This window comes from Equus caballus, chromosome X, assembly GCF_041296265.1.
Source record: "Equus caballus isolate H_3958 breed thoroughbred chromosome X, TB-T2T, whole genome shotgun sequence".
Classification (NCBI taxonomy): domain Eukaryota; kingdom Metazoa; phylum Chordata; class Mammalia; order Perissodactyla; family Equidae; genus Equus; species Equus caballus.
This window is the reverse complement of record NC_091715.1, coordinates 142,789,946-142,812,540: the sequence shown is the minus strand read 5'-3', so window position 1 is coordinate 142,812,540 and position 22,595 is coordinate 142,789,946. Positions and strand designations below refer to the sequence as shown.

General features: G+C 41.8%; 1 protein-coding gene across 1 annotated transcript in view; it reads left to right on the top strand.

Annotated features, from left to right (window-relative positions):
- GABRA3 (gamma-aminobutyric acid type A receptor subunit alpha3) overlaps window positions 1-6,503 on the top strand; it is a 211,036-nt gene extending 204,533 nt beyond the window's left edge. The window contains exon 10 of the mRNA XM_070257543.1: window positions 4,473-6,503. Within this exon, the coding sequence (XP_070113644.1) occupies window positions 4,473-4,808 (336 nt within the window). The 3' untranslated portion in view covers window positions 4,809-6,503. The remainder of the gene's footprint in view (window positions 1-4,472) is intronic.
- The last annotated feature ends 16,092 nt before the right edge of the window (window positions 6,504-22,595 follow it).

Below are 22,595 nucleotides of genomic sequence, written 5' to 3'. Positions count from 1 at the left end.
GGAATTTGCTTTAACTGTGCACCTTTGTCCCCACCAAAACATAGATAGTCTTTGAGTCTCATCCACTCTCGCCTTAGCTGTGATCTCGCCCCAGGCAACTCCCCAGTTTGGCTCTGGATGCTTCCCACCTTCTCAGGAAACTTTCGCAAGTGATTCCTTTTCTTCCACCTGCGTTTTTCTCTCCGTCTATTGGCTTACTGGCCCCCTCCTAATCCCGCATGCGCCCTTCCTCTTTTGAATTTGCCTGACTCATTATTTATGCCTCTCTGCATGTTTCTTTTGCTTTTTCCCTTACTTTTAGTTCTTTTATTTTAATTAATCTCCCTCATTAGTCTAAAATTTACCATCTTAACCATTTTTAAGTGTACAGTTCAGTAGTGTTAAGTATATTCACAGGGTTGTACCACCAATTTCCAGAACTCTTTCCGTCTCACAAAACTAAAACTCTGTCCTCATTAAACAACAAATTCCCATTTTCCCCCCACCCTCCCCCTGGCACCCACCATTCTCCTTTCTGTCTCTATGACTCTAACTATTCTAAGTACCTCATATAAACGGAATCATATACTATTTGTCTTTTTGTGCCTGGCTTATTTTCCTTAGCATAATGTCCTCAAAGTTCATCCATGTTGTAGCTTGCGTCAGAATTTCCTTCCTTTTTAAGACTGAATAATATTCTATTGTGTGGATAGACCACATTTTGTTTATCCACTCTCCTCTCTATGGACACTTCAGTTGCTTCCACCTTTTGGCTATTGGGAATTAATGCTGCTATGAACATGGGTGTGCAAATATCTCTTTCGAGACCCTGCTTTCAATTTTGGGGGCTATATACCCAGAAGTGGAATTGCTGGGTCATATTTTAATTCTATTTTTAATTTTTGGAAAAACTAACATACCATTTTCCATAGCAGCTGCATCATTTTACATTCCCAACAGTGCACAGGGTTCCAGGTTCTCCACATCCTTGTCAACACTTGCTATAGTCTGTTTTTTGTTGTTGTTGATAGTAGGTATCCTAATGGGTGTAGGGTGATATCTCATTGTGGTTTTGATTTTCATTTCCCTAATGACTAATGATGTTAAGCATCTTTTCATGTGCCTGTCGGCCATCTGTATAACTTCTTTGGATAAATATCTATTCGAGTCCTTTGCCATTTTAAAAGTTGGGTCATTTGTTTTTTGGGTTTTTTGTCATTGCTCTGATTTGTCTTTGAATCCCACATAGTATATACTCCATTACTTTGCTCCATTTCTGAAAACTTGGGTTTGGGAAAGTTGGATGGCTGTTGGGGGTTGTCACACAGGGTGCAGACCATATCTGCATATACTCTGAGGTCCTGGCTGGGTCTCAAGTACATTCAGGGCTCCAACTAAACCCCTAATTAGTACTTCTGGAAACAACGACCAGGAGTGCCATCTGAGGAAAACTCTTGAGTGGGACATGCATTGGTCCATAAAAGTTTTCATTGCCTCATCCTAAAAACCCACATGAGGTGGCTTCCCAGGAGGAAAGGTGTCCTTGTCCTAGGGTCAGACTGCTTGGGGGAATTTGGAGGAGTCAATGTCAGTTTTCTGGTGTGGGAGTTAAGTCCAGCCTGAATTATAGAGATATGCTCTCCATATAGAAGAGATCAGAACTCAGGAAGAACGAACTAGAAATCACATCGAGAATCTTCAATGTGGAGGAGGTCATTTTTCGTTCAGTAAACATCTATCATGTGCCTAAGAGCCAGGCACTTGGCTAGGGAGGTAGAAATAGAATCACAGTTTGGGCAAAGTTAAGTCCTTCTAGTTTGTATCTATCAAATTCCAGAACATAGAGAAGTATTAGAAAACTAGATGCTGAAATGGAGAAATATTAGCCATTAATCTCTGCCTCCTGCTCCTGTCTTCTTGACACTATAGCTTTTGCTTTGATTTCCTTCTTTGACAATTTAGGTAAAAATTATAGTGGCTGATTAAAATATGCCATGTTGGAAAGGGCAAGGGAAATGAAAAGATATTTTCCTTTATTACTTAAAAAATCTGTGGTTTAAGCAACTGCTGCTTCTCCCCACCTATAGACTACAGAGTGCCCATGGAGCTAATGAAAGTGTTTGCTGTTAAGAATGATTGTTCCAGAGACTTGATCATAACCAGCTTATCAGATGACTAAATGAAATAACACATGTGAAAGCTTCTGGCAAAATCAGGGTAGTGGGGGTTTTTCTTCCCTTTTTTCTTTTTTTCTTGTTTACTCACGAAAAAAGAGATTACTAAGCAAATTAATGAGTAAGCAGGCATAGAAGTAAAGTGCTCTTTTATTTAACAGCAGAGGCATTTAGCAGCAGGCCTCTATCCACATATTGAATTTGCTAATTATAATTGAGTCCCGTGTAGTATTTAAGGCATTTACAAGGTTCTTAGAAGCCTTAGAGTTCTGTCCGCCTTCCACTTGTAGCAGTGTGACTGCAATCCTCAAAGAGAAAGAACAGTATTGCTTTTTAAGTGTCCCATTAGTCAGACTGTTCATTTACTTAAACCAACACCCTCTCATTTGTCCCCCTCCCCCTCCCTGATTGAAAACCCTGCAGGCAGCACAGGCAGGCAGAGCAGGAGAGCCTGGCGTACAAGGCCTTTGCCATGCACACTGTGATCCAGCTACAGCAAGCTCCTGGGCACCCCTCAAACAAGCAGTGCCCTTGGCCTGTGTACTGTCCTTTGCTGCATCTTCCTCTGGTGAGCTCCTGCTCATCTTCTGCCACCCAGCTCACAGAACTCATTGCCTTCTCTGAGCCACCTTCTCCAGCACCTGTCCAGTAGAGGGAGGTACTGTGCCCCTCCCTCTGCTGAATTCCCACCACATCTGGCCCATGTCTGTTAGAACTCTGATTACATTTTAAGTCAATGATGTGTTCACAGGGCTCTCTCCCCCAGTGGACTGTGAACTGGAAAACAGGGACTGAAACTGACTCATCTTTTAACCTTTCCACCCATCCCTAAATACCTACATAGTTCTTGGCCAAGTAGATACTCAGTAAATATTTGGCAAAAGTTATTATTAGGATCAGGAAGGTAAATGGCAGTGTGGTCAAAAGGAAAAAAATATGAAAATAGTGGAGACTCTGAAGTAAAGAAGAAAAGAGATAGAAAGAGATTCAGAGAAACGTGTAAGAGAGGGAGTAAAGGAGTGAAACACAGATGCTGGGAAGCCAAGTAACACTGAGAAAGGGAACATGGCGAGGTGTGTGAAATAAGCGTGATACAATGAGTCATCACTTCATACTCTTGGGCACTTCTGAAGCTCATCTAGCCCCACTTTTCCCTAGAAACGAAGAGGGATGGAAGGCAGAAAAGGCCAGAGGGGGAGTGAGGCAACCAACACTACAGGTTATGAGCTTAGCCACTGCCTTTGGCCTGAGTCAGGAACTGGCCTGCTCCCTTGGCCTCCTTTTCCTCAGCCTTTCTCTTCTGATCCAGGGCTGAGCTTTGTCTCCTCTTTTGTTTGCTACATGGAGGTTCATGTATACACAAGTCTCATATGTGGGAACAAATGGGCACATGTGTGCATGCTTGTTTCCTATTGAGTTTTCTTTTTACTCTGAAAAAAAATCCACAGGCAGTGTCATAGGAAGCCCCTACCTGTCCTTGCATTTGCTGTGTCAGAGGGGAGTATTTGCATAGCTCCCTGGGAAGGCTGTGGCTCCTACCTGCAGCTTTGCAAGAGTGGAAAACCCTGGTGTGGCCCCAGCTTGCTGAACACATTTACAGTGCATGAAGGGTGAGATACTGTTGAAATGATGCACGTAAACATGCCGTAGTATTTATTGTGTCTTTACGACGAAATGACTTTCAGACTCACTGAGCTCTCTTCCTCACAGGAGATGTGCCACTTGATGGTTGAAGCCTTTTGGAGTTATTTCTCGGGTAACCAAAAAGTGTCTCGCGCCTAGAAAGCAGCACAGTGCAGCACTGGATAAAAGTCAGGAGCCCAGGTGGCTAGTGTGGGCTCTGCTACTCAGTCTGAGGCTGAGTTTTCTTGTCTGTCAAATGGGAGTAATCTCACCCACCAACCTCATAGGGTTACTGTGACGATCAAATCACATGATTATATAGGACCCTTCATGTGACCAACATTTCACAGTTTTCTGGTGATTTCTACTACCATTCTCTCATCTGATCCTCTCAACAACCGTGCCAAATATTTTGATCCTCATTTTGCAGATGAAGAAACTAAAGCTCAAAGAGAGGTGACTTGGCCAAAGCCACATAGCTAGTAAACCAGGATAATGCAAGTTTTTTGTTTTCAAACTCATCTTCAATTATCCCCAGACACAACCTGGCTACTCAGTGCTATTGGCTTCATGGCCACTGTTTCTTAACTTCCCTCATGGCACCTCCTCCCCACAGCCTCTGAGAGTGCTCTGTCTAATGAATTAATTAGTTTTTGTTTTGTTCCCCCCTTCTCTCCTACTGTTTCTGGCCCCTAGAAGAAAACACCAGCAGCCCCAACAAAGAAAACCACCACCACCTTCAACATCGTGGGGACCACCTACCCCATCAACCTGGCCAAGGACACTGAGTTCCCCACCATCTCCAAAGGCGCTGCTCCCAGTGCCTCCTCCACCCCAACAATCATTGCTTCGCCCAAGACCACCTACGTGCAGGACATCCCGACTGAGACCAAGACCTACAACAGTGTCAGCAAGGTTGACAAAATTTCTCGCATCATCTTTCCTGTGCTCTTTGCCATTTTCAATCTGGTCTATTGGGCTACATATGTCAACCGGGAGTCAGCTATCAAGGGCATGATCCGCAAACAGTAGATAGTGGCGGCTCAGCAACCAGAGCACTGTCTACCCTAGGAAGCATCCAGGCACCCAAACCCTGGGGCTCCCCTTCGTGTGTTTCAGGATCTTTCATTTAACCCTCTACCAAGCCATGACTCTCAAATCATATTTATGAATCTCAATGAAAAAAAAAACAAAAAAAATTGCCCCTCTAACATTGCTGAGTGTACCCTCAGAGCCAAACACTGCCATTTGTCCAAATGCTCATCTTAGTCTGCCAGTCTCCCCAAGCTGAGGGCACTACATGTATCTTACTGCACTCTGCCCTCTGCAGAAAGAACAGGAGACTCTACTACCTATAGTGGGAGCCTTGGCTGTTTGAGAGGTCCACACCAAGGACAATTGTGGACTGATGCAGATCAGATGATTCTGACTCACTAGGGAGCTAGGCTGGGCTATTGCATATGGGAAAGTCACCTCCCTGCCAAGACAATTAGTCAAATACTGGATGGGGCAAGAAAGTTGGGCTTGGTGGTAGTTGAGGCTTGAAGTCTGGCTCAGAAGAGAGGGCTGCTGGCAGGCAAAAGTCAGATTCTATCCTCCATACCCGCCACACCCCAAAGCCTAGCCCAGGCCCAAGAACTTTGCTCCCATTGTGTCAGGGACCTCTGGTCCTCTGTTGATGCTGATTCTGAGAGGGGTGAATCAGAATAGAGTTGATTGAGTCAACTAAAACATTATCTTTATTACCAGTTTGATAATATATTATTTATAGGCCATTTGATCTCATTTGTTCATAACGCGAGTAAAAAGGACATTTATAATTATAATATTTTCTGAGGAAGATTAGCCCTAAGCTGACATCTGTGCCAATCTTCCTCCACTTAATATGTGGGTCACTGCCACAGCATGGCTCATGAGTGGTGTAGATCTGCGCTCAGGATCCATACCCACAAACCTGGACCGCTGAAGCAGAGTGCACCAAACTCAACCACTATGCCACAGGGCTGGCCCCTAAATTATAAAATTTTTATAAGGTAGCTAAGCTAAGTCTCAGATGTTTGAATGACTTGCCTAGGCTCCTTACAAGTGTCTGTAGTAGAGAACTATCTTGCACCCCCTTTCCAAGGCCAAAATGAAGACATGACTGAGAAGCCAGGTCCACCTTGACCTCAGAATTGGCACAATCTCAATAGGCCTGCTGGGTCCTGAAAACAGTTTGGTTGGACACCTAAAAGAGTTTTAGAAAGTCACAATATGTCACCCAAGCAGACCACTTCTAATAGTCACAGCTCAAGGGAATGAGATTGTTTAAGATGGCAGCCCCAGCCCCTAGTCCAGAGTATCCTAGAAGGCTAAAGTAAAGCCACAGATGGCACCAAAAGCAGATTCTCCCTGCCCACTCTGTGAACAACGCTCCTAAGGGGTCTATCATTAGCTGCTGGTTGCCTTTTCACCCATCCTTCCCCCATCCCCTGCTTCCTTGCCATTGCTGGGATAATGCATGCAAGTCCCATTATTCCTAAGACTGTGTCTGTAGATAAATTCATGACTAGAAGAATGTGGTGTCGTGGATCTGTGGGGATGGGGGGTGGGGTGGGTGGGGCTGCTAATGATCGTCTTAAGGAATTTAGAATGGAAGCCTGACCTTTGCCTCTCTGTAGAAATTGTGTTTCCAAATGCTTTGGTGCAATGTTTAGCGGCTGTTTATTAAACTCTTTCTGAATTATACTTGGGCTGGCGAACTTTTTTTGGTCACTCTTTGCCTAACACAAGCGGTACTTTGTTCTTGGCTTTCACCTCCACTCTCATGCCACCCTTACCTTCCAGTTCATATTCCACCATAGGCCTGTGCTGGAAAAAAGGTATATCCAGAGCAAGAGACCTACTACAGTGATCCAAAATGGAAGCCATGTGAAAACATAGCTTTGATTGACTCAGGGGTCTCATTACCCAATATGACAGAGAAGGAAACACTTGTATTGCTCCCTCTGCTAAATTCACCCACTCCCAGGACATAGAGAGAGGGATTTTCATTGCAATTCTAAAGGCTCTCTCTTTTCCATTGATTACTATTTCCCTTAGGCAATAGTCTCCTTAGGTAATAGTTATTAGGCAGAAGGAGAGTGAGTGGTTGGTTGATCCACGTGTTGGAAAATGGATGATGACCCTTATTTCTTACAGAATTAGGAAAAATCTGGGAAATAATCTCATGAGATCTGCTTGAGGAAATTGCATGGCTCTTAAGGGATGGGGAAAATCTCCTTGGGAGAGCATTTTAAATCATATAAAAGGTTTTCTTGTCTGAAATAAAATCAGAGACTTGGACAGTCTGACACTTGGTGCATGTTCCAGCCCTGTGGTCATCTGATGGATGCCCTGCTGCCCTAGCAATCTCACAGTCCCTGACTAGTTCAACCATGCCCTGAGAACAACCATGGGAGGCACACATGGCTGCCTCCCTAGCAAAATTGCCTGATACCAATATTTAAGTGTTGTCATTTCCTTGAAAACCTTTTAAAGCCACTTTGCCTCTGAAAACAATGTCCCTAGTCTTAGGGGAAATCTCAAGCTGTTCCCATCAGCACTTCTGTTGCTGAGATACCCTAGAGTTTGAAACCCTATGTCAAACTGGAACCAGCATCTCTGGACTCAAGTATTATATGGTATTTAGTGCATCAGAGTCATATTCCTAGCCATTCTAGAGGCTGCTGGAAGAATGTCTCACACAGTAGGTACTCAATAAATATTTATGAATAAATTAATGTGAATCTAGATCAGAGCTATATGGGGGAGAGTCTCTTCAGGGTGGTGTTGGAGAGGAGACAAGCTAAACCATGATCAGTGGAGATTAATGGAAATATAAATGCAATTTGTAGCTGCCTAAAGCAGCTTGAAGAGCATCCAAGTACTAATAAATGTACTCTGTTTTAAGTCATTTTAGATAGCTGTTTCTTGCTTAAATAATTGTTTGCTCCTATTGGCTTTTAAATCTGGGCGGTTCATTTAATGGCCTATTAGTTCCTCATGCTAAAAGTACTGAGGGCAGGAGAGGAAGGCACGGCTGGGTACCAGGCCCCTCTGAAAGCCCACTGGCCCATCGAAGATGCACCTGTGTTTTGACACCCTTCAGAGGGTTTCCCAGACTGAGCTTGGGAAGAAGGCCCTCCAGAACTCTGAATCTTTCCAAGAAGTCTAGCAGGAGATGGAACGAATGAAAAGGGAAATGGAAGAGAAACAAATTGGGAGAAAATCTGTCAAAGGGGCCCCAGAATTGGAGGCAGGGATCTCTCTTCAGTCTCAACAGCTTCTAATTACACAGGCTCTCTTTCTCCTGGAAACATTAATCATGTGACCACCCACTGGAGTGAGGCTAAAGGTGCCTGTCCTTGTTGACTGGGCAATCTGCCCTCTGGGGCCTCCTGCCTTTTCCATCATAGAGCAACCTTGGACCTGTTCTGCCTTGCATCTGCCTCAGCTCCAACAATTTGATATCAAGGGGAAAACATTGAGAAGAATGAACACTTGGATTTTAGCCAGGGCTTAGTCCCCTCACAGTTGCTGTGTGACGTTGGACTAGTCCCTCCCCTGAGCTAAGACTTCATTTCCCCTTTAGTAAAATGTGGTTCTGATCAGAGACAAGTCAACAGAGTACCCTTTCCAGCAGCAGCTGCCCCTGGTGGTCCACTGTGCCCCCCGAGTATCACCACATCCTGGGGCCCCCACACCAGCACACTCCAGGAGCACAAGCCCCATCCTTTGGTTGCCTGTCGCACAACTCAGATGGTTTGGCAGCTTCAAAATAATTTAATTAAACACTAAGTAAGGACAGCTGGGAGGCTAAACCTGGGAATGCAGGAGCCAAACTCTCAGGTCTATTAGTGATCTCCTTAACACCTCCCCACACACTATATCCTCCACCTGAGCTTCATGTGGGAGTGTCTTGTGAGATGAGATGCAGGATTATTAGTGGCCCAGCTCCAGTCCTAGCGTGGGCCAAGTAGGGTGCTAAATTGAAAAGATTAAGGGAGTGCTGGTGCCAGGCAGGGGGCCTCCAGGTAAGCCAAGAGCATAGATTGGAAACAAAAGACCCCTCCTCTTTTCTTTTTTCCTCCAAAGGTTCAGCTTAGGGGAGAACAGAAATCCTCAGAAGGGAATTCCCTAAACTTCTTGTGACCAAATCAACAGAAGTCATGGGATCTCTCCCTTCCCTTTGTCACAGGCAAAAGATGGTCTCCATCTGTCTAAGGCCAGTCTCTACTTTATTCTTCATCCCTGTTCCTCTCTTCTAAAGGAATTCTATTTCTGTTATCTGCTCTCAGTGAAGCTGCTCTTGCTGAGTCACCACTGCCCTGGTTACTAAAACCTAAAGGCATTTTTCAGTTATGTTACTTGACCTGTCGGCAGCATTTGACACTGCTGACAGTGACTTTATTCTTTGGTTTCCATGACACCATGGTCTCCTGATATCCCTGATTTTTTCCCTGCTACCTTCCGATTGCCTGTGTTTTTTGTATTCAACTTCTCCCACACCTGGGGTTCCCTATAGTGATTTGTCTGCTCTTTTCACTCTACACACTCTCCCTGAATGATCTCATTTGTCCTGATGGCTTCAGTGACTGCATATTTGAATTATCTTTTGTTGTGTAACAAACCACCCCCAAATTTCACGGCACAAAACAACCGTTTATTATTCCCATGGGTCAAGAAGGTGGACAGGGCACAGCAGGGATGGCTTGTCTCTGCCCCACGATGCCTGGGACCTCAGATAGGAAGACTCAAATAAGCAAGGGTAACTTAATTGACTGGAACATCGGGGATGGAGGACCCAATTCCAAGCTCCGCATGGCAGGGGATTCTGTGGTGAGATACAGGCATATTAGTTGCCCAGCTGCAGTCCTGTTCAGCAGGGAAAATATTGGGTCTGAAACTGAAAAAACGAAGGCGGTTCTGGGTGCCAGACCAGGAGGTGGGGTCTGTCACTCATGTGTCTGCCAGCTGGGCTGTGATGGTTGAAGGAAGAGTTCAACTGGGACTGTTGACTAGAACATCTATACCTGACCTTTCCTTATAGTTTCTCACAGCATGGCAGCTGGGCACTGAAAAGGAGCATCTCCAGAAGCGGCCTCTGGAGAACAAGTGTTCCAAGAGAACCACATGGAAGCTGCATGGTTTCTACTGTCCTAACCTGGGAAGTAGCTGCATTCTGTTTGTTACAATAGACTCACTAAAGCTAGCCCAGATTCAAGAGGAGGGGCACCGACCTCACCTCTTAACAGGAGGAGTGTCAAAGAATTTGCACACATGTATGAAAGCCGCCACACTTCCTTTATGCTGATGACTACCAAATCGACATCTCTAGCCTAGTCCTTTGACGTCAAACTTAGCATGTTCAAAGCGGAACTCTTGACTCTTCCACCCACACAGTTCTTCCCTTCATCATTCCTTTATCAATGAACGGAAGCATTGTTTGCTCAGATGCTTAAGCCAAAAACATAGGAGGAATTCCAGACACCTCTCTCGCATCCTCACATCCAGCATATCTGACAATCTTCTGCACTCAGCCTCTAATTTAAATCCCATATCGTGCCCCCTTCTCCTCGCTTCCACTACCAGCACCCTAGTCCAAGCCTCCACCATGATCTCTCACCTGGATCACGACAGAGCTAGCTTTTTAAATTATAAGCCAGATCCTGTCACTTGCCTGTTTAATACCCTTCAATGGCATCCTGCCGCACTTAAAATCCAAATCTAACCCTGGCCTTAAAAGTCCTGCTCATCCTCCTGTTACCACAGTGCTGCCTCACTCACAATGCATCAGCCATATCAACTGCACATCAAGTACTAATATGTCTCAGGGCCTTTATGCAGGCTGTTTCCTCAGTCTAGAATGTTCCTTCCCTTCTTGCCCTAACCTGGCTGGCTCTTACTCATCCTTCAGTTCTCACTGAAAGGTCATGTGTGTCATGCCTTGTCCTCCATGGCAAAGCAGCTGTGTGCTTGCTTCCACTCTACTCTGTATTGCTCTGCTATCCCAACATTCACCATGCTTCATTGCAATCTCCCACTAGGTGTGAGGAAGAGCTGCCCCTGCACACCACTTTGTAGGGCCAAAACCATAGTCCAAAGTCAGCAAATACTTATTGAATAAAATAACTTCTGATCTGGGCTTTAAAGGATGATTGAGAATTTTCTAGGCAAAGAGAAGGGCATTCAAGAAGGATGCACAGAGACCCAGAAGTGAGAGAGAACATAATGAGGCTTATGGCCAAGTTTATTTGTCTTAGCTGTCCAGGCACTCTACCCACTAGGATGGATGATGACTATAGTGGTTCTGGACCTAAAAGGTGGTATGGGAGGCATAAGCTATTCTCTACGTGAGAACCTGGCTGCATGCCATCATCTTGTTGACTTGTTATCCCAGAAAGTTGTCTTCTATAAACTCAGAAAGATGACAGAAGCACATGTGACCCAATTTGGGGAAAGCCACTTGCTGGCCTGTAGGATTGATGGCTCCGTTCTAGGCCAACTTCCTACAGACCCATGTCTAAGAGTTTCCCATCCTTGCAGCCACTCCCCAGCCTTGCTGCATAACAAGCACATTCACTCACACTATTCCAAAGCCTACAGACCCTTTCTCAGATCATTAAAGCATCAGACGAAATGAACAGAAGTCCATGAAGGATAATAACAACACTGCTAGGTCCCATTGCAGGCCATTCAGTTTTATCATAGTCTCAGGACAACCCTGAAAGCTGCACCAGGCTGGGGGCTTAGGACTTTCCATTCTAGCAGATTGAGTTTTATGGGCACAGGTATCATGTTGGGTTAGGGCTCTAGGATCTTTAAAGACTTTGAGCTGAGTGTCCTTCCTGAAATATAGATCTAGCTGGAATCATACCCTTCCCCTCCCTGCCTCTTGATGTGAGGAGAACTAGGGAAATTTAATGAGTATTTATTGGCAAAGTAGAGAGCTAGTGAAGTCCTAGTAGAAAAAGTATCAGACAGTGAAACCCAAAGTCTTATTAGTTACCAATTCCTTCCATACTGATATTAGGAATAGCTGCTACTGATTTTGAAATTGTCTAATACTCAAGCCATATCCATGCTGATCTGGCCTCCTATGATGAGCTATAGCCAACTTTCCCAGGCTTCTGTGGCACTAGCAGGCGTCCTTTAGGTTAAGGTCAATGGGAGACGGTGCCCAAGGTTAGTGCTCTGGTCAATGGTGCCTCAGCCTGGAATCTGTTCTAGGCACTTTGGCTTTAGGTCATGACCACACTACAACCCCCTGGAAGGAGCCATCATGATAGATGCAGCAAAGCCTGAACCTTGGGCAGATGGCCGTCTCCTCTTGTAAGTATTAATATGTAGCCATTTGAGAGGATTCAATTGGGACTGGTCCTCATCCAAACCCATGAAAAGAATGAGATACCAACATGGTCAGAGTGAAAAGCTGGTGGTGGAAAAGTAAGTGTGAATGGTAAAAAGACACAGGAACCAAGAGGCAAGAATACCGAGTTTTAATCTGGGTTATATCACTGTCTCAGCTGTATGACCTTGAGCAAGTCATTTAACCTTTATGTAACATAAATATAATAAGAAAACTTTTCAGGGGTGACTAGGTTTAAATGAGTTCCTGCACATGGAAGATCATTGAAACTTTTAATTTCTACTCATATGTAGGGAATAAATCCGAACACTGTTACTGAGAGTATCGTCACCAAGACAGCAACATGGAAGTTGTTCCTGACTTTGCTACCCCTCACAAGAACAACTAACAACTGTTGATGGACAAGACACCACTGAGAGAATCCCAGAGCACAAGAGAGAGGCTGAAGCACCCACCTGCACCACAGAGACCAAGTTAGACCACATTAGAAGGGTAAGAGGAGTGGCTACACACTGACCACATTGCCCCTCCCCCAGGGCAGTGCAGTACCATGCCAAGAGGTCTCTCCTGAGCCTACAGTTCCTCCAGTGATAAAAGAGAGCCCAGAGGTGACACCAAGACCCCGTGCCATTATTGGTTGCTTTGCGGAAGCCCCTGATCTGATTTCACACTACAGGGATCACAGGGGAATCTTCAGAGCTCAGCCACTGGGAATCTGCTTGTGACGGGGAAGGAAGGAGAGGTTTCCAAAAACCAGCACTCAAATATTGAAGGTGATGTTCCTGCCTGCAGAGCCTAAGTACTAGTCTCAACCAGTAGCTTTGCTCATCTGCAGAACAAAGTTGATGGTGCAGTCTGACCAGGGAACTTGGCAGGGTGCAGGTCTGCCTGATTTGGGTCCTCAAACGAGGAGTTTTGTTGGCCCTGGAGCCTGGTCTGTAAACATCCAAGCAGGAAAGCTGAGTCATAGCTTCACCTGCTGCAGAGCATGGCCCCTGACCCCATCAGACAGGAAGGGCATATGAGAACACCTGGAAGCTACATAACACAGCAACACTCACTGAGCATTGGAAGGGGAGGGCAGAGCTGATCTCCCCCAGAGCAAGGCCAGTGGCCCTGTTCAGCCAGGGACCTTGGGGCATGGGTTGACTTGAGTGAAGACCACATAAAAAGGGCTTTCTTGGCCTTGGAGCTGCTTCTCCCACTGTACCTGGGAAGGAAAACTAATTTGTAGCCCCAGTGATTGCTGAATATAGCCTTCAGCCTGCCCAGCCAGTGAACCTTGCCAGACCACACAAGAGGCTGTATAGCTCATCCAACAGCTCTGCTTACAGTGGGACTTGAACCAAGAGCACAACCCGTGGCTTTCCCTGTATGCAGAGCAAAACCAGTGGCCTCACCTGACCAGGACATTCAATGCACACTCTTGCCTGATTTGGTTCACCAAACAATGAGCTGTGCAGGCCCTGGGTCCTGTCCTGCTGCCCTGCTAGGGCAGGGAAGCTAATTCATAGTCCCACCTACTGCTGAGTATAGTACCCAGTCCCAACTGTCTAGTAAGTCTGACCAGAGAATACAGGCAACTGCAGAATTCATCCTACTACCTAACTTGGGCAGGAAACCAATTGAGCAGTCCTATCCAGCTGTTGTCAGGCAGTGACAACCCCCAACCCCTGACCTCAGAGCTTGAAAAATTGCCTTACCCAAAAATAGACCCTAATAGCAGGCCCCATCTGCCCAAGGACATTACAAGTAGACATGACCAGAAACCCAAACTGAGCTGACCGGTGAAGAACTGTTCCTGCCAAAGCAAACCTACAAAGTCTAGAATGGGAGACCACTTACTCTAATGCACAGATACCAAAGTAAGGAATCAAGGATCATGAAAAATCAGATAAATATGACACCACCAAAGGTAACTAGTAAAGCTCTAATAACTGATTCTAAAGAAATGGAGATCTATGAATTGTCAAAGAGTTCAGAATAATCATCCTAAAGCAGTTTAGTGGACTACAAGAACACACAGACAGGCAACTAAATGAAATTAGGAAAACAATGAACACAAACAAAACATGAAGTTCAACAAAGATATAGAAACTATAAAAAAACCCAAACAGAAATTCTAGAGATGAAAAATACAATAATTAAATCAAAGACTTCAACAGAGAGCTTCAAAAGCAGAAGAAAGAATCGGCAACCTAGAAGATAGGACATTTGAAATTATCCAGTCAGACAACCAAAAAGAATGAAAAGGAGTGAAGAAAGCCTATAGGATTTTTGGGACACAATGAAAAGAAACAATATTCATATTATGGGAATTCCAGAATAAGAGAAAGAGAAAGAACCAGAAAGTATATTTAAAGAAATAATGGCTGAAAACTTCCCAAATCTAAGGAGAGAAAAAGACATTCGTATCTAAGAGGCCCAAAGGATCCTAAATAGGTTGAATCCAAATAGGGTTACACCAAGACACATTATAATTAAATTGTCAAAAGTCAAAGACAGAATTTTTAAAAGCAATAAGAGAAAAGAGAGAAATTACATACAAGGGAATCCCCATAAGAATATCAGTGGATTTCTCAACAGAAAATTTTCAGGGCGGAAGAGAATGGAATGACGTATTCAAAATATCGAAACAAAAAAACCTCCCTGTCTACCAAGAATACTATGCTTGGCAAAGCTATCCTTCAGAAATGAAAGAGATGAAGACTATCCCAAACAAACCGAAGCTGAGGGAATTCATCACTACTAGACCTGCCTTACAAGAAATGCTAAAGGGAGTTCTTTGAGTGGAAATAAAAGGATACTAATTAACATCATAAAAACATAAGAACGCAGTGTAAAACTCACTGGTAATGGTAAATATATAGTCAAAGTTAGATTCTGTAATATGGTAATGGTGATGCATAATTCATTTACAACTGTAGTTTAAAGGTTAAAAAACAAATGTAGGAAAAATAACCTTAACTACAATAATCTGTTATTAGTTACACAATATTAAGAATATGTAAATCATAACTTCAATAACCTATAATGTGAAGGAGAGGAGAAATAAAACTGTAAAGCTTCAGAATTCTATTGTAGGTAAGTTGTTATTAGTTTCAAATAGGGTGTTATAATTTTAAGATATGTTATGTAAGCCTCATGGTAGCCACAAAGGAAAAACCTACAGTAATTACACAAAAGAACATGATAAAGAAGTCAAAGCACACTGGTACCAAAAGACCTCAAAACAAAACAAAAAAATGACAGCAGGATAAGAAACAAGGAACAGTGATCTATAAAACAACCAGAAAACAATTAATAACAATGGCAATAGTCAGTTCTTACTTATCAATAATTACTTCAAATGTAAATAGATTAAATTCTCCAATCACAAGACATATAATAGCCGAATGGATAAAAAACAAGATCTCACAAAATGCTGTCTATAAGAGACTCACTTAGCCTTAAAGACACACATAGGCTAAGAGTGAAGGGATGGAAAAAGATATTTTAAGCAAATGGTAACAAAAAAAAAAAAACAGAGTTAGCTATACGTATATCAGACAAAATAGATTTCAACTAAAAATAGTAAAAAGAAATAAATAAGGTCATCGTATAATGATAAAGGGGTCAATACATCAAGAAGATATGATAATTGTGTATATTTATCTACTCAACATTGGAGCACCTAAATACATAAAGCAAAACTAACAGCTAAAAGGAGAAATAAGCCTCAATACAATAATACTTGAGGACTTTAATACACCATTCTCAACAATGGCTAGATCATCCAGAGAGAAAATCAATAAGGAAACAGTGGATTTGAACAACACTATAGAACAAATGGACCTAACAGACATAGACACAACATTCTCTTCTAAAGTGCACATGGAACATTTTTTAGGATACACCATATATTAGGCCACAAAACAAGTCTTAGCAAATTCAAGAAGATTGAAATCATAACAAGTATCTTCTCTGACTGGAATAGTATGAAACTAGAATCAGTGAAAGGGAAAAACTGGCAAATTCGTAAGTACATGGGAATTAAAAACACTCTCCTGAACAAGTAATTAATCAAAGAAGAAATTAAAAGGAAAATAAAAAACTATCTTGAAACAAAGGAAAATGTAAACAGAACATACCAAACTTATGGGATGCAGCAAAAGCAATTCAAAGAGCAAAGTTCATAGCAATAAATGCTTATATTAAGAAGCAAGAAAGATCCCAAATAAACAACCTAATACTCTACCTTAAGGAACTAGAAAAAGAACAAATTTAGCCCAAAGTTAGTAAAAGAAAGGAAATGATAAAGATTAGAGTTGGAATAAATGAAATAGAGAACAGGAAAACAATAGAAAAGGTGAACCAAACTAAGAGTTGGTTCCTTAAAAAGATAAACAAAACTGACAAACTTTTAGCTAGACTAACCAAGGAAAAAACAGAGAGGACCCAAGTCAACAAAATTTTAAATAAAAAAAAAGAGACACTAAAATTGATACCACAGAAATACAAAGGATCATAAGAGGCTACTATGAACAACTATATGCCAACAAACTGGGAACCCTAGAAGAAGTGCAAAAATTCTTAGAAACATGCACACTACCAAGACTGACTCAGGAAAAAATAGAAAGTCTGAGTAGACAAGATACTAGTAAGAAGACTTAATCAGTACTCAAAAATCTCCCAATGAAGAAAAGCCTAGGACCAGATGGCTTCACTAGTGCATTTCATAAAACATTTAAAGAATTAATGCCAATTCTTCTCAAACTCTTTCAAAAACATCAAACAGGAGGGAACACTCCCAAACTCATTTTTTGAGGACAGTATTACTTTGATATGAAAACCAGAAAAGGACATTACCAGAAAAGAAAACTAAAGATCAATATCCCTGATGAATATAGATGCAAAAATCCTGAATAAAATATCATCAAATCAAATACAAAAATACATCAAAAGGATCATACACCATGATGAAGTGGGACTTATTCCAGGGATGCAAGGAGGGTTCAACATCCACAAATCAATCAATGTGATATATCACATTAATAAAATAAATGAAAAAAATCATATGATCATCTCAATAGATGCAGAAAAAGCATTTGATAAGCTTGAACACCATTCTTGATAAAAACTCTTAACAAATTAGGAATAGAAGGAACATACCTCAACATAATAAATGCAATATGTAACAAGCCTACAGCTAACATCATACTCAATGGTGAAATGTTGAAAGCTTTTCCTCTAAGATCAGGAACAAGACAAGGGTGCCCACTCTTGCCACTTTTATCTATACAAGAGTGTAACTGGAAGTAACTGGAAGTTATAGTACTGGAAGTCCTTGCCAAAGCAGTCAGGTAAGAAAAAGAACTAAAAAGCATAGAATTAGAAAAGAAAGAGCAAACTTGTTGCTATTTCAGATGACATGATTCTAATATAGAAAATCCTAAATACTCCACCACAAAACTGTTAGATCTATTCAACGAGTTCACTAAACCTGCAGGATACAAAATTAAAATACAACAATCAGTAGCATTTCTATACACTAACAATGAATTATCTGGAAAAGTAATAAAGAAAATGATACCATTTACAATAGCATCAAAAACAATAAAATACTTAGGAATAAACTTAACCATGGAGATGAAAAATCACTACTCTGAAAACTAGTAGACACTGACAAAAGAAATAAAAAAATACACAAATAAACAGAAAAGGTATTGTGTTCATGGATTGAAAGAATTAACATTGTTAAAATGTCAATACTACCAAAAGCCATCTATACATTCAATGCACTCTCTATCAAGATGCAAAGGCATTTTTTACAGAAGCAGAAAAAACAATCTTGAGATTTATATGGAACAACAAACGATTTAAAATAGTCAAAGCAATCCTGAGGGAGAACAAAGTGGGAGGCATCACACTTCCTGATTTCAAAGAATATTACAAAGCTATCATAATCAAAACAGTATGGTACTGGCATAAAAAACAGACACATAGTCCCATGGTACAGACTCAAGAACCCAAAAATATACCCATGCAAATATGGTCAACTAATAGTTGACATGAGTGCCAAGAATACTCAATGGAGAAAAGACAGTCTCTTCAAGAAATGGTGCTGGGAAAATTGGATATTCACATGCAAAAGAATGTATAGAGTTCTTTCTTACAATACTTGCAAAAATTAACTCAAGATGGATTAAAGACTTAAATGTAAGACCTGAAACCATAAAACTCCTAGAAGAAAACAAAGGGAAAGAGCTCCTTGACGTTAGTTTTGGTAATGATTTTTTTTCGATATGACACCTAAAGCATAAGCAACAAAATAAAAAATAAACAAGTGTGACTGCATCAATCTAAAAAGCTTCTGCACAGCAAAAGAAATGAGAAGCAAAATGAAAAGGCAACTTACAGAATGGGAGAAAATATTTGCAAACCACACATCTGATAAAAGGTTAATATCCAAAATATATGAGGAACTCATATAACTCAAAGGCAAAAAACCAAATAATCCAATTTAAAAATGGGCAAATGACCTGAATAGACATTTTTCTAAAGAAGATATTCAAATGGCCAAGAAGTACACGAAAAGGTACTCAACATCGCTAATCATCAGGGAAATGCAAATCAAAACCACAATGAGATTTCACCTCATACCTGTTAGAATGGCTAGTATCAAAAAGACAAGAAATAACAAGTGTTGGAGAGGATGTGGAGAAAAGGGAACCCTTGTGCACTCTTGTTAGGAATGCAAATTGGTGCAGCTACTATGGAAAACAGTATGGGGGTTCCTCAAAAAATTAAAAATAGAAATACCATATGATCCAGCAATTCCACTTCTGGATATTTATCCAAAAGAAATGAAATTTACTAACTCACAAAGACATATGTACCCTCATGCTCACTGCAGCATTATTTACAATAGCCAAGACATGGAAGCAACATAAGTTTGCAACAATGGATGAATGGAAAAGAAAATGTAGTGTACATATATACAATGTAATATTATTCAGTCATAGAAAGAAGGAAATCTCATCATTTGCAACAACAGGTATGGCCCTTGAGGGCATTATGCTAAGTGAAATAAGTCAGAGAAAAACAAACACTGTATGATCTCACTTATGTGTGGAATAAAAAAAAAAACCCAATCGCATAGAAAGAGAGAGCAGATTTGTGGTTACCAGAGGTGGGGGTGGGGGGAGGAGGAATTAGATAAATAAGTACTAGGGATGTAATGTACAACATGATGACTATAGTTAACACTCTTGTATAGTATATTTGAAAGTTGTTAAGAGAATAAATCCTAAGAGTTATCATCACAAGCACAGGGAAAATTTATTTCCTTTTTTAATTGTATTTATATGAGATGATATATGCTAACTAAACGTATTATGGTAATCATTTCGTTTCACAATATATGTAAGTCAAACGATTATGCTGTATAACTTAAATTTATGCAGTGATGTATGTCAATCATATCTTAATAAAACTCGGAAAGAAACCAAAAACTAGACAGCGTTACTGACTTGGGATAGGCTCTTCACATTTCTGGGTCTCAAATATTGCCCTGTAAAATGAGGATCTTGAGCTATGTGATATTTAAGTGCCCTTCTGGGCCTGATATTCCAGGATTCTAGCCAAATTGTGTCTGTGTACAAGACAGTCTGAAATAGTTTTTATTGTTTACATGAAGGAAATGTGAGATGTGCATTTTGGGTGCAAATGGCAGCAAAGTAGGCATTGGGGGAAGAGAAATCCAATGTTCCTGAAGTCCCAGAGTCCCAGTGCCTGGCAGGGTAAATGCGGACTGCCATGCTTGTGTTTATCCCTTGAGCTGTAATCAGGTCAGAGTGAAGTGTAAGGTGTTATCACATTTCTCAACGCGATTACATGCCTTCCAATATGGGTTGGTAATTTGTGGCTTTCTTTATTTTGATTTGTTTTAAAGTTCATCTCGGTTGTTCTCTGGGAACAAAATCTCTTCCTTGAGGAAAAGTCTGCTCTTGAGGGAGGAGAGATACTGGTGTTGCAATAGAGCAGAATATGTGTTAAACACCTGACATGTAGTAGGCATTTGAGTTTCCTTCTTTCTACCTCCCTCTTTATGTCTCCATATTCACAGACAGTAGCACAATATGTAGAATATACCAAAAGGCTCAGGAACTGACTGTTGAATAAATGAATGAATATGATAGGAACACTTTTCCCCAAATCCTAACCCAGAACAGTCTGAGAAAGGATACAAGATTTACAGAGGATCATGGGGCCAAATTAAGTGAACAAGTGGGCTGTAAAGGATAGTGATAATAACAACAAGCCTAACCCTGAGAGCTACCATTCATTGAGTGTTTCCCAGGTGGCAGTTGCTGTGCCAAGCACTGACAGCCACCCTTTGGAGTGGATAACATTATTATCTCCAATTTACAGATTATGAAACTGAGGATCAGGGAGGTCATGTGATCCCCTTAAGGCCCCACAGACTAGACAAAGTTCCATCCCATTTGTGTAGCATTTGTAGTTAGTAAAGACTTTGATGCTTCTTGGAGGTTGCTGCAACTCTGTGAGGCAGGTGGAGCTGCATTGGTTGGCTTGGGGGATACGGAGGCAGCACTGTTCCAAGGCCTGGCTGTGGATGTGTGTCTGAGTGTGTATCTCCTAGCATCTAGAAGTTCTGGGGATTGTGGAGATGGCTCAAGGAGTAGGTTAGAGGATGTGTTTATGCCTTGTCCATGGGCTGTGTCCTCTGCACAGTTCTCTTAGTGACTAGTATAGTTGCATGCAAGATGCCAGCCAGTTCTTTTTTTTTTTAATTTTTATTTTTTTCGGATGTACATCATATTTCAAATTCTGTATACATTACATCATGTTCACCACCCGAACACTAATTATAGTGCATCCCCTCACATGTGACCCTAATCACCCCTTTTGCCCTCCCCCCTCCCCCCTTCCCCAATGGTAACCACCAGTCCAATCTCCAATGCTATGTGTTTTTTTTTGTCGTTTTTATCTTCTACTTATGAGTGAGATCATATGGTATTTGACTTTCTCCCTCTGACTTATTTCACTCAGCATAATACCCTCAAGTTCCATCCATGTTGTCACAAATGGCTGGATTTCATCACTTCTTATTGCTGAGTAGTAGTCCATCGTGTATAAATACCACATCTTCTTTATCCATTCGTCCCTTAATGGGCACCTAGGTTGCTTCCAAGTCTTGGCTATTGTGTATAATGCCGCAGTGAACATAGGGGTGCAAGTATCTTTATGCCTTTATGGTTTCAAGTTCTTTGGATAAATACCCAGCAGTGGAATAGCTGGATCATATGGTAGATGTATCCTTAATTTTCTGAGGATTCTCCATACTGCTTTCCATAGTGGCTGCACCAGTTTGCACTCCCACCAGCAGTGTACGAGGGTTCCCTTCTCTCCACATCCTCTCCAACATTTGTTGTTTCCTGTCTTGTTAATTATAGCCATTCTGACCTGAGTGAGGTGATACCTCATCGTAGTTTTCATTTGCGTTTGCTGATAGCTAATGATGTTGAACATCTTTTCATATGCCTGTTGGCCATCTGTATATCTTCTTTGGAGAAATCTCTGTTCAGATCTTTTGCCCATTTTCTAATTGGATTGTTGGTTTTTTTGTTGTTGAGCTGTATGAGTTCTTTGTATATTTTGGATATTAACCCCTTATCTGATATGTGGTTTGCAAATATCTTCTCCCAATTGTTAGGTTGTCTTTTCATTTTGTTGATGGTTTTCTTTGCTGTGCAGAAGCTTTTTAGTTTGATGTAGTCCCATTTGTTCATGCCAGCCAGTTGTGTTGTGTCGTGTGCAACAAATGGAAAGGGCTTCATTCACTCAGCAGATATTTATTAAAAGCCTCCTTAGCATGAGTGCCAAGTCCTGTGCAAAGTGCTGGGGGTTCTTCAGTGAAGAAAGGTATGGGGTATATGCTAAGGAGGGCACAATCTAATTAGTAGAGAAACAGGAAAAAAGCCAAGAGAACATTGAGTGTTAGGGGCTGGGGGAGCATGCATGCAGAGCCCTTACCTAGCCTGAGACTCAGGGAAAGCCTTCTTTGAATAACTGTCACCTAACTTGTGACTTGGACTGAATAGTTAGCCTGTCCTTGTCCGAAATGAAGTGAGGATTAGGGGGAAAGGCAGAGAGGGAGGAGTGGAAGTGATCAAGCAGAAGGGATATTATGTACAAAGATTAAAGATCCAGACTCTGAGAGTATGAAGACTTCAAGGAACTTAAAGTGGTTAATTCTGGCTGGAGGGTAGACTGCAAGGAGAAGAAGGATATTAGATGAGGCTGGAAGGGAGGCAGAGGCTAAGTCATTTGTAAGGGGTTCTATAAGGGCAGGGTGTGGACTTTAGACCTTATCCTCAAAGCCGTGGAGAGACACTAAAGGAGGTTAAGCCGTAGGATGGAGGGGT